At 41.8% G+C, this 13,253-nt stretch overlaps 1 protein-coding gene across 3 annotated transcripts in view; it reads left to right on the forward strand.

Moving 5' to 3' along the window:
* Positions 1-13,253, forward strand: part of LOC122557100 (connector enhancer of kinase suppressor of ras 2) — a 585,950-nt gene that overhangs the window by 331,591 nt on the left and 241,106 nt on the right. For all 3 annotated transcript variants that reach the window (XM_043704404.2, XM_087992202.1, XM_043704405.2), the window contains exons 10-11: positions 269-402; positions 870-1,081. In XM_043704404.2, the coding sequence (XP_043560339.1) occupies positions 269-402; positions 870-1,081 (346 nt within the window). The remainder of the gene's footprint in view (positions 1-268; positions 403-869; positions 1,082-13,253) is intronic.

Genomic DNA, 13,253 nt, shown 5'->3' on the forward strand with positions numbered 1-13,253 from the left:
ATGAGGTTGTGCAGTGGGACGTTAATTCAGGGTCTTCAGACTTCAGAGGCAGTGTGACATCAACTGAGTCATATGACCTACAGCCAATCCTAAGGCAGTCTTCAAAGGAAGTTCTTCTTGTGTTTTGTTAAACATCCTTCCATGGTGCCCAAGACTGAATAACTGATCTGCATTTTTTTGTAATACATGGGGCAGATATCTAACAACATAATTTGGAGGGCTGGCTAATTTGTCTTTGGCACTAATCATATGTCATTTTCATCTCCAGCCAGTTATTCCAACAAGTCCGACCAGTAGCTCTACAACACCAACAAGCACCATTGGCATGTCATCAAAGTATGATAGTTCTACACTTCATGACGTCTTCATTCTATCTCCCCTTTCAGGAATCTATGGTCCTAGGTAAGTCTTAGAATGGGCAGCCCTGACTTCAATTTAAACACTGATCAATTGTCACTCAACATTCGGATCAGCTGAAAATACTAATTTTGCGTCTTTTCAATTGATTACTGTTGATAAGCATAGAACTCTGTGTTATTAAAAATGTCTCCCTTTGTGAGAGTTAAAATACTAATCGCCATATTGTTTATGTGGTGTTTCTGACATCGTTGTCCTTAGATTTCTTCTTAACCTTATACCTTCTTTCCTTTTAGTTTGAGGATTCAGACTTTGTAATGCACAAGGGATATGAGCACTTCTTTCAGAGTGTAAAGCAAAGCGCCATTGCATTCTGCAGTACATTCTTCCAACAAAGTGACCATTTGATAGCCATCAAACTGGCTTTAAAAGGATTTGCAACCAGAAAATGTCGATATGCCTGTTGCTGTGGGACTAATGGTTGTTTTTGATGTTTTATTTCCCCGTCTTAGGGATGAATTGGGGATATTGCCTTGTGACGACATTGGCAAGTATGGGATAGCAAAGTCTGGGATGAAAAGTTCCGAATCTTCCAGCTACTTCCTGGATCATGAAAGTGGAAAATATTACACATTGATGGAAGGAGAAGGTCTGCCCATAGGCTCAGAATATGAAAGAGGGAGAGCAACTGGTATCCGGAGAAGGGAGAAAACATCTACTCATGGTTGGTATCTGTTCTGTGTTTTCGAGTATTTCACCTTTATCATAAGAATCTGCATTCTTTCCAGTTAGAAGTCATTTAGAACGTATCCTACCCTCTGGCATGGCACATAGCGGTGAGGAACTTAAGAAAGTGTAAAGCAAAATAATAAGGAAAATAGTGTCAAAACTGGAATTGTACCATCCACCTAACTTGTTGGTAATCAGTTTATCCTGTAACTTTTGGCGAAGTAAGTACATGCCTCACATTCCTTAACTTTCTGTGCTTAAGACCTCAGCCCTTGGTAAAGATCAGGGAGAAGTTTGGAGACAGTTCAAACAGGCAAATTGAATGAGGTTTTCCACTCTCTGAAGGTGTGCAGTCGATGGCAGGAAGGGCAAATAACTAGACAGGTTGGCACTACCAAGGGACCTGTTTGGTTCCTGCCACCTCATCAGTCAGGTTCTGGGAAAGAAGAGTCATCAGCGATTGCCACCAATTTAAACATTTACATGGTCGATTAATGACCATGATGCGGCTCAATCTCTCATCAGCGCAATTAACCATCCTACAATCCCTACAGAATGGAAAGAGGCCATTTATCCCATCAAGTGACCACCGACCCTTCAAAGAGCATCCCATCCAGACACAACCCCTCATCATATCCCTGATCAGACACTACAGACATTTTAGCCTCCAATTGCCTCAATTTGCTCAAAGCTATTCCTCTGCCCTTACCTCTGACATCCCCTCACCTTGCGATGCCCACCCTGAGATTCCCTGACTCAGCCACATGTTGTTGCTGCCCTTCATGAGCTTGGGCCACCACTCTTTGATTAACCGGCCACATCTGGCCTGGTGGGATTTCAGTGTTGAGGCTCATGATAAGCTGAGAAGCTTGTCAATCATCTGATGTGATTGACAAGGGCTTAATCAGATAGGATTCTCAGTGGTGGGGTCAGGGGTTTAGTTGCTCATGAAGGTACCTGGCATTATTTCTTGCAGGAATCACTGTCCAAATAGCTTATGAGCTGATGCACACAGACAAAGATAAGCTCATCGAATCTGTCCCATCTACCCTGGTTTAACACATGCTCAATGCAAACTCTGTCCATTCACCTCATTCCCTTCACTGTAGTGAAGCCTTCCACCTGCTGGGAGAGAGAAAAGCCAAGCAGCATTTAGTCGTCATCCGTTGGCATTGTATGAACTCCCAAGGTTCAGGAGGCCACAGTCTGCAAGACGCCATAGGTTTCTGTTGACAGGTGGTTAAAGTTCCCCAATACTGTTCTCTCACATTATATCTCTGAAGTCATAGAGTCATAGAGTCCTACAGGATGAAGCCAGGCCCTTTGGCCCAAAGTGGTCCATGCCAATCAAAATGTCCGTCGTGCTAACCCCATTTCCCTGCACTTGGCCCATATCCTTCTAAACCTTTCCTATCCATCTATTTGTCGAAATGCCTTTTAAATGTTATTAATGTACCCACCTCAACCACTTCCGCTGGCAGCTCATTCCATCTGCATACCACCCTCCGTGTAAAAAACTTGTCCCTCAGGGTCCCTTTTATTCTTTCCCCATTAACTTTAAACTGATGCCCTCTAGTCCTTGATTCCCCAACTCTGGGAAAAAGACTGAGCATATTCATTCCTATCCATGCCACTCATGGTCTTATACACTTCTATAAGACCCCCCTCAGTCTCCTATGCTCTAAAGATAAAATTCCTAGCTTGTTCAGCTTCTCCTTATAACTCGGTCTGTTGAGTCCAGGCAACATCCTTGTATAACTGCAACATAACTTCTCAATTTCTATACCCAATGCCCTGACTGATGAAGGCCAGTGTGCCAAAAGCCTTTTTCACTGCCCTGTCTACCTGTGACTCCACCTTCAGAGAACCGTGCACTTGAACTCCAAGGTCCCTCTGTTCCACAACATTCCTTAAGGTCCGACCTTGGTTTGACATTCCAAAATGCAAAACCTCACACTTATCTCTATTAAACTCCATTTGCCATTCCTCGCCCCCACTTCCCCAGCTGATCAAGGTCCTGCTGCAATTTCTGATAATCTTCCTCACTGTCCACGATACCTCTCATTTTAGTGTCATCTGCAAACTTACTAATCATGCTTTGTACATTCTCATCCAAATCGCTGATATAGATAACAAACAACATTGGGCCCAGCACCAACCAAAAGATACTCCACTAGTCACAGCCCTCCAATCCGACAAGGATTCTTCTACTATTACCCTCTGCTGAGTGTAGGTTTGCTCACTTTGTCCGGAGGCCCACTGATGATGTTATCTAATATGGTGACAAAACGTCTGAAAATGAACCTTCCAACTCAGCGAATAAACCTACACCCAGAACCTCAACCTGAGCTATAAACCTTCTCAAAACTCGCTATTACCCTCTGCTTCCTACCATCAAACCAACTTTGTATCCAATTTTCCAGCTGCCCCTAGATTCCATGGAATCTAACCTTCCAGAGCAGCCTACCATGTGGAATCTTATCAAAGGCCTTACTGAAATCCCTATACACTACATCTACCACACTGCCCTCATTAACCTTCCTGGTCACTTTATGAAAAAAGTCAAAAACTTTTGTGAAGTATGATCTCCCATGCAGAAAGCCATGCTGACTATTCCAAATCAATCCCTGTCTTTTCAAATGCATGTATATCTTACCTCGCAGAATCTTCTCAATTAACTTACCAATCACATATATTGGGCTTACTGGTCTATAGTTCCCAGGATTTTCTTTGCAGTCCTTCATTTGCTTCCCTACAGTCTTCCAGGACCTCACCCATGCCTAACGATGATTCAAAAACATCAGCCAGGACTCCCGCAATTCCTTCTCTCCTCTCTTGCATTGTGCTTGAATATGTCTGGTCAGGACCTGGAGATTTATCCACCCTCATACATGTTAATACATCCAACACATCCTCTACTGTGATATGGACTGTCCCCAAGATATCATCACTAACTTCCCCAAGTTCCCAAGTCTTCACGTCTTTCTCCACAGAGGAAAAATATTCATTGAGGAACTCACCCATCTCTGCAGTTCTATACATACATGTCCACTTTGGTCCTTGAGGTGTCCTATTCTCTCTCTAGTTATTCTTTTTCCTTTAGTATACTTAAATAACCTCTTTGGATTCATTTTTTTTTACATTACATTACAGTGTGGAAACAGGCCCTTCGGCCCAACAAGTCCACACCGACCCGCCGAAGCGCAACCCACCCATACCCCTACATTTACCCCTTTTTACCTAACACTACGGGCAATTTAGCATGGTCAATTCACCTAACCTGCACATCTTTGGACTATGGGAGGAAACCAGAGCACCCGGAGGAAACCCACGCAGACACGGGAAGAACGTGCAAACTCCATACAGTCAGTCGCCTGAGGCGGGAATTGAACCCGGGTCTCTGGCGCTGTGAGGCAGCCCACCGTGCCGCCCACAAGTAGTTGCAAATTGTCTGGTTTTGCAGTATAAATCATATACGACTATTTTAAAGGGATGATTCACCCTAAACTTCTCAGCCAAGGCCATTTCATGCCCCTTTTGCCCTCCTGATTTCCTTCTTCAGTAACCTCCTGTATCCTCTTCATACCTCCAGGGATTCCTTTAATCCCAGCTGCCTGTACCTGAGCCATGCCTCCTTTTTTCCAGTCAAAGCATCAAGATCTCTTGTCATCCAGGGTTCCCCATTCTTGTCAACCTTGCCTTTCACCCTCACAGGAACATATAGACCTTGAACTCTAGCTATCTCACTTTTAAAGGCATCCCACTTGCTGGAGGTCCTTTTGTCTGCAAACAAACCACTCCAATCAACCCCTGCAAGCTCCTGTCTAATTCCATCAAAGTTCGCGTTACCCCAATTTAGAACTTGAACCTAAGCACCAGATTTGTCCTTCTTATTTCTTAGCTCCACCTGCAAAAGCTTAACTGGATGATTCTTCAATGAATGGAGCAGTACACAGGAATTCACTCAGCTTCATTTCACAATATTCCTTCGTGAAATTACATGGCCTGACCACTTTTCCCATTCATTGTAACTCCCCAGGAAAAGATAAAGAGTTTAATTTATATTGAGCATTCCATTGTCGAAAAAATGTTGCAAAGAATTTCACACAATGTTTAGAAGTGCAGTCATTGTGGTTAGGCAAATGAGCCAGTTAATGTTTAGACAGTGCAATTCCACAGATGGTAGCGATTTGGATATAACGTTGTATTGTAATATTTCCAAATTGGCTGATGACGCCAAATTGAGGGGAAGGTAAGTTGTAAGGAGGATACAAGTAGGCATCAAAAGGACTTTGACATGCTAAGGAATGTGCTGGAACATGGCAGTTTGAATATAATGTGAATAAGTATGAAATTATTCAATGTGGCAGAAAAATGACAGAATGGTGAATTACTTCTGAAATGGTGAAACACTGGAAAATGCCAGTGTGCAAAGGGCCCTTGTGTCCTTGTTCATGTTTGCATTCAGCTATGGCATACAGTAAAGCAAATATTACATTGGTATTCATTTCAAGATGATCTAAGTACAGAAGTAAAGGTGCCTTGCTGCATTTGTACAGAGCCATGGTGAGACCTCATCTTTTGTTTTCCTTGTCTGAGGAATGATATACTTGCCATAGAGGGATTTCATTGGAGATTTACCAGATTAATCTGTGGAATTAACAAAGAGGGTTTGAGGAAGCTGGCTGCATGTTCCCTAGAGTTATACAGAATGAGAGAGAGTTTCATTTAAACTTATGAAATTATTCCAGAATGCTTCTTCAGGCTGGTGTGTCTAGAGCCAGGAGACATGATTTCAGTACAAGAGGCAAGCCATTTAAGATTGAGATGAGGAGGAATTTCTTCATTCAGAGTATGGTGAAACTTTGGAATTCTCTTCCATAGAGGTCTGTGGAAAGTCAATCATTGAATAGGGTCAGGACAGAAATCATTAGGTTTCTGGAAACATGTGACATTGAGGGATATGAAGATGTTGTGGGAAAGATGATTAGCAATGATCTCAAATGATAGGGCAGGCTCAATGGGCTGAATGGCCTACTCCTGTTCAATGAATGATGGACGTCTCCACACAAAATAAACCACTGCTAACGCCATGCATTGTGCTAGTTCGCATGTGGAACCAATAAAACAAGGAGGCAGTCCAGCCCTATCTCTGTGTTAGTTCTTGGAGAGTGAGTCGTGCGAGGAATAGGCACAGCAGCTTCTGAAACAGCATGAGAGACAGCAGGAAGAGCAGCTTCATAAAGAGAGAGAATGTGGGGATGGCAACTTCATAAAGAATAGGAGAGATGGCTGATTTTTAATGTATAGTGATGCCAACTGCACTGGTTCAGTTCCTACACCAGTTGAAGTTACCATGAAGGACCCTCCTTCTCAATGTTTCTCTCGCCTGGGGCATTATGACCCTCAGGTTAAACCATCACCGGTCTCCTTTCTCTGAGAGAGCCTCCCTATGGTCTGGTAGGACTATGGTGACTTTTCTCTTTAATAATTATACCGGAAACCTCAAGATTCAGTTATTTTGTGAGAGCTTGTTGAAATTGTAACTCTTTTGACTAGGATGGGCATGGCTGAAGAGGAGAGAAACTAGAAGGTTTGAAAAAGAGTGAAGAATTGTGGCAAGGCAACATAGGAAGAGTTATTTATATTGATCCAAGCATCAGTAAGTGCAAACATTTAAAGCACTGAATTTTGAATGTAAGGGTTTGTTGTGGCATATAATATCCATTTCAGGATGAAACTTGGAAGTGCAGAGAACTAGCAGAGTTACATTGGGTCAAATATGACCTTCCAGTGACGTAAAATCTAATGATGCTGCTTATTGGCATACAAGTTTGACAGTCAGAAATCAACAAAATGTTGGGATTATTGTCTGGTGTTTTAACTTTTAATAGAAAATATAGTCTCAACTTACTTTTGATTAGTTTAAAGAACATTTATCTCGAAACAAATGTAATATTAGTAATTTCTGCATTACATTTTCTGATTCTGTAGCGTGTAGAGCTGTGGTATCCTGCTGTACTCTCTCACAGAAACATGAGGATCTTGGAAAAATTATTTATCTCCTCCCATTCTCTCGCATCTCAGCTCTCTGCAAACTAAAACAAGATCTCAAAAAGCATGCAATTCTGTAATACCGTTGACATCCTCATCATACCCCAGTAAATCATATTTCGAGTAGAATTGCTGTTGCTTCTTGGATAAAAATGAATTTGTGCCAGACATTATTTTCTAAGATCTGCTTGGGGTAATTTCTCAAGCTGCTTAACTTAAACTGCAATATGATGAGCCAGACTAATTTTCTACGTCTGCTGTTCTGCCCATCTTAAATACTTGTTTCTTTGAAAGGCTCATGTTTTGACGTCTGCTTTAACAGTGCCCGCCTTTCCTTGTGGAGCTACTGAGACTGTAGACCTGATAGCCCTAACCCTCTGAAATGACTGGCAACAATGTGATCCCAGTCTACCTAGGATGTTGAGTATAGAATCCCTACAGTGCAGAAATAGGCCATTTGACCGATCACCAACCCCCCAAACAGCATCCCAAGCAGACCCACTCTATTCCCATAATCCATGACTAACCTACCAAGCCTCCACATCCCTTGGTACGGTGGGACAATCTTGCATGGCCAATCCACTTAACCTGCACATCTTTGGACTGTGGGAGGAAACCGGAGCACTCGGAGGAACATGCTGACCATGCAGATAGTCACCCAAGGTTGGAATTGAACCTCGGTCCCTGATGCTGTGGGCAGCAGTACTAACAGTGCTGCCCACATAGGGAGCCTTGAGAAAATAGATTCCCTCATCTAGTTTCCATCACACATTGGCTCAGATGCCCATTTCACTTCCAAATTCCATGGGATTCAAGACTGTAATTTTCTGTGCCAATTCCCCCCTCACGGCAAGTAGATGGATTCAATATAAGTTATAGCAAATGATTATAAACTTTCTTTTATTTGTTCATTGGCCAGCATTTATTGCCCATCCTTACATGCCCAGAAGGCACTTATTGCTGTGGGTCTGGAGTCACAGGGAGACCACTTTCCTTCCCTCAAGGATTTTACTGAATGATGATTGCTATAAGAAAAGCAATTAACAGTGGCTACAAAGTTGTCATAACACTAACATTTTATTACTTTTTATTTGGTAGAATGCAGACCCATGTCTCCTGAATAAGCGGAGTTTCGAAAGCTTGCAATTTCAAATAAACTTGTTGGACCATAACCTGATGTGCTTTAGTTTTTTATCAGCCGAGGGGATTGGATTACCAGTCCAGTAACATTCCCAGTACACCAAAGAGCTTTCCATAACTTGTACTTCCCATTTGCTCTTCACTTCAGATTGTACAGGAGGGTTTCCAGCCCATCCTGAACTCACTCTGTTCTCGAGCTTGCATTTCTGTTTACATTCAAATGCTAAATAAATGTAATTCGCTGTTGATGATCTTCATAAAATGTCAAGGCCTATAAATTTACCTCTCATTTTTTAAGTTTATTCCCATCGTTTAACTTCATTTGTAGGTCATTGAAATCATTCCTAATAACTGCTCTTTATTCCTCAGATACTCTTTGTTCCTTGCTTGATTAATTAGGTTAATTTCTGCTTTTGGCTCACTGATCATTAATTCTCAGTCATTAATTTGAAGCATTTTGTATGACAAATTTCCAACCTAGTAACCTCATCTGAGGTTAAGTCAGCTTATGGATGGATTGTCATATTTTCTTAATAACATGCTCTTCTCATTTTCCCATCCTTTCCAAATATTTTCAAAACTCTGAAGTAACCTTTATTGAATGCCATCACTTATCAAAGATATCATACAATCCTGACAGTGTGAAAACAGGCCATTCAGTTCACTGCAACCTTCTGAAGAGTATTCCCACCCAGACCACCCCCATAACCACAACTAATCTACCCAGCCTGCACTTCCTCAACACTATGGGCAATTTAGCATGGCCAAACAACCTAACCTGCATATCTTTGGACTGTGGAAAGAAACCAGAGCTCCCAGAAGAAGGGCACATAGATATGGGGAGAATGTGCAAACTCCACACAGATAATTGCCCAAGGCTGAAACTGAATCTGGGTCCTTGGTACTGTGAGGCAGCAGTGCGAACCACTGAGCCACCATGCCATCTCATGGCTGTATGTATACTGGCAATGAGTATGTGTATCGTGAGAACAGCAAAACAACTCAAAAGCATGCTTATTCCCTCTCTGTTTACAAATAAATTGCACATCTTCCAACAATTCAATGGTTTAATTTCATTGTTACGTTCTAACCTTGCTCTTTAACAAAAACAATTTGCACACATCTCACTGCTGTAGATTGTGATGATCTCTGAATTAGATGCTTGGACTCGAACCTAGTAATTATTCCTAGGGTGCATTGGTACTGTACCAGTCATTCAAAGTCATCGCAGTATTTGTGTTGGTTGTCTCTCGCTTGTTTGGCACCATAATTTTAGAGGAGAGGCTGTGTGCTCTCTGATGCATACATAGTCCAGAGCTCATTCGCAGTACTTTGCAGTACAAATAATTACAGGACAGGGAATGGAGAATCTCAGATTTCTAAACCAGTTCAAGTACAATATATCCCAGGACCACCTCACATCATTCCTTTCCACCAATTCCCCCAAAATCATGCTCTGTGTCGAATGCAAGTCAGTTTCAATACTACACCTCTCTTACTCTATGTGGTGTTAGCCAAAACAGTGTGTGACCACTCTCTCCACAGAGTGTCACTTTTCTTCATTCAAGGGTTATTGAACTGCCAAACTCATTACAGTCTTAGTCTAAACACATGTGAACGAGCTGAACTCCAAAGGTGACATTGACTGCCCTTGACATCAAGGTCTTATCAAAGAGACCTAGCAAAATTAGAGTCAATAGGAATCAGGGTGAAAACATTCTGCTGGTGAGACAACAGTTGTGGTTGTTGGAGATCAATCATCTCAGCTCCTGGACATCACTGCAGGAATTCTTCAGGGTAGTGTCCAAGACCCAACCATCCTCAGCTGCTTCATCAATGACCTTCCCTCCATCATAAGGTCAGAAGGGGAAATGTTTGCTGATGATTGCACAATGTTCAGCACCATTCATCATTCCTCAGACACTGAAGCAGTCTATATCCAAATGTAGCAAGACCTGGACATCATTCAGGTGTGGGCTGATAAATGGCAAGCTCCATTCATACCACACGAATGGGAAGTAATAACTATCTCCAACAAAATAGAATCTGACCATCTCCCCTTGATGTTCAGTGGCTGTCAATGTATTCACCCACTATCAACATCCTGGAGATTGTCATTGACCAGGAATTAAAATGCACTTAGCCATATAAGTATGGTGGCTCCAAGAGCAAGTCAAAGTCTTGGAATATTGCAGTGAGTAACTACAGTGAGTGACTCCTATTGACTCCCCAAAGCCGATCCACTATCGTCAAGGCACAGGTAAGGAGTATTACGGAACACTCCCCACTTGCCTGGATGGGGACAGCTCCAACAACACTCAAGTTTGTTGCCATTAAGGATAAGGCTTTGGAACACCTGATGGCCCCACCGCACCTCCCCTACCACCCTGCACCAGCATTGTGACTGTATCTTCAGGCCAAGGACTGTAGCATTTCAACAAAGCAACTTACCATTACTCTCTCAAAGACAATTGGAGATGTGCAATAAATGATGGCCTAGTAAGTGACATCCATACACCTATGAATTGATAAGGAACAAGGCCCAGTTTGGTCACTGACTCTAAACGCACATTACCACTATAATGTGGAGGAGCTGGTGTTGGACTGGGGTGGACAAAGTTAAAAATTACTCAACACCAGGTTATATTCCAACTTCCAAATAAACGTGTTGGACCATATCCTGGTGTTGTGTGATTTATTTAACTATTACTACTGTAGTTTGTGTAAAGCAGTAAAGGTAGCCTAATACAAGGCAATAGTTAGGTTGGAGTTTCTAGTTCTATACGCTGATATTTAGAGAGCATTAAAGCTACATTGAGAAGATATGCACAGTCACCTGGCTGTTGCTGAAGTTGAAAAACAACTTGAGAGGTGATTCTAGGTTATTTCCACTGAACCAGAGAAATTAATGAGAAAAATCAACAGAGGTATTTAAAAGGATGAAGGGCTTTGCTGGAATCAATAACAAAAGCCAATTTCCTTGCACTGGGGAGATAATGAGAAGTGAACATCAATGAACAATTGTTCCAACAAGAGTGAGAAGAGACATGAAGAGAAATCTCTTTTTGCTCACAGGTAAAGAAAAAGAACAAAGAATAAAGAAAATTTACAGCCCCAGAACAGGCCCTTCGGCCCTCCAAGCCTGAGCCAATCTAAATGTACCGTCTAAACCTGTCGATCAATTCCTAAGCATCTGTATCCCTCTGCTCCCCACCTACTCATGCATCTGTCCAGACGCATCTTAAATGAATCTACCGTGCCTGCCTCTACCACCTCTGCTGGCAACTTGTTCCAAATGCCCACCACCCTCTGTGTGAAGTACTTACCACGTGTATCCCCCTTAAACTTTCCATCTTTCACCTTGTTATGGAATCCTTCACCCTGGGAAAAAGCTTGTCTCTATCCACCCTGTCTGTACCCTTCGTGATTTTGTAAACAAAATCATTTAATAGAGATACTTGCATGTTTAATGGCAAAGAAGGTAGACATTTGAAGGAAAAGAATCTTCAGGGAAAAAAAGTTAAATGGACACAGGATGGAATTGGGTGGAGAGATCTCTGTGAACACTCACACACATATTATGTGCTGAATGGCCTCTTGCTGTAAAGCTTTGTTTATTGCAGTGCAATGATGGTAAACTTGTCAAAAAAGCATCTGCCTAGTCATCACTATTCCCCTCTAAGTCCTTTGTCCAACATGTTTTGAATGTCAGCCAATTACTCATCATAGGGATTATGCCTAACCTACTTAATGCTATGCTGTAATAAACCTTCTAGCTATCTAAGAAAAGTGCTTCTGTGCAGATATTCTGTTGTAGTGTGTTCTCTCCCAGTACTCAGTAGATAGACAGAAGAGAAAGGAGGATTGATTGCAGTGAACTACCTCAATCAACCTTTACCCAGTACCACATAGTGGTAGAGTTGGGAAATGCCACAAGATACCAAGTGTGGTCATCAAAGAAAATATTGTATGGTTGCAGCGATGTGAGGCTAACCTGCTCTAAAAAAAGAGAGATGCTGCAGAAAAAAAGAAAAAAAATTTGAAGCAAGCGCATTCATCACTTGAAGAGCTTGACTGCTTAAGGAAGACAAAGTCGTTAAATTAGCAGCTGAAACACAATAACCAAAAGGGGCAGGAAAAGAAAACAGGCAAGCTCAGCACTCTAATGGCAAAACTTGATTTAGAAACTGGTAAGAGATGATGGGGCAAGCACGTGGACTAGGAGAAGTGTGTGTAGGGCCAAGAAAAGGCTCCGGGCAATAAAGTTAAACATCTCTCCTGAAGACGAGGAACATTACGAAAAACCAGAAATACAAGCTTGGGAACAAGGGAGGGCCCAAAGAGGATTCTCAACTTTCAAAATGAGCATGGCCACTATTGACATTAGGAGCCGTCCTGGCAGCTTAAAGAACAATGAAAAAGCCAGAAAAGTGATTTAGGCCAGAACTACAGAATAAGGAAGGCATCAGAATTTAAAGTAATCTAGTCAATGAATCAGGCAAAAGAATAAAAGTCAGGCAAAATTACAGCCTTAAGGTGATTGGAACTCACTAATTAAGCCACAAGCTTGATAGAAAGACAAATGGAAGGGTGCAGCCAGAGAACTTTACTTAAAAAGCAAGTGCTTAGTATTTCAGACTGTGAAAGAAAGGAAAGCATCGAGTTTGCTTGTGAAGATAGAAGAAAACTCCATCTTTTGTGCAAATGTTGGGAAACTCTTGAAGAAGCTAATAGCCACTATTTTGATAGTTAAAGAAAAAATGCAGGAAACCCTAGTAAGCAGTACAGAGATGCAGTATTACTGATTTAGCACATGTGAAAGTAACAAATGACTACAGAGCAGCCAATAATATAACTTAAAGCTTTGGTGAAATGTTCAATACAGCATTGCAGAAGTAGCGGAAAATGTTTGCAAATAAAGGAAATACTGCAATATTTCTGTAGTACAGAATCTATAAGGCTCAATAGTTATC

The sequence above is a fragment of the Chiloscyllium plagiosum genome, unplaced genomic scaffold, assembly GCF_037043375.1.
Source record: "Chiloscyllium plagiosum isolate Xiang-an unplaced genomic scaffold, Cpla_swu_hap1 HiC_scaffold_11, whole genome shotgun sequence".
NCBI classification, from domain to species: Eukaryota; Metazoa; Chordata; class Chondrichthyes; order Orectolobiformes; family Hemiscylliidae; genus Chiloscyllium; species Chiloscyllium plagiosum.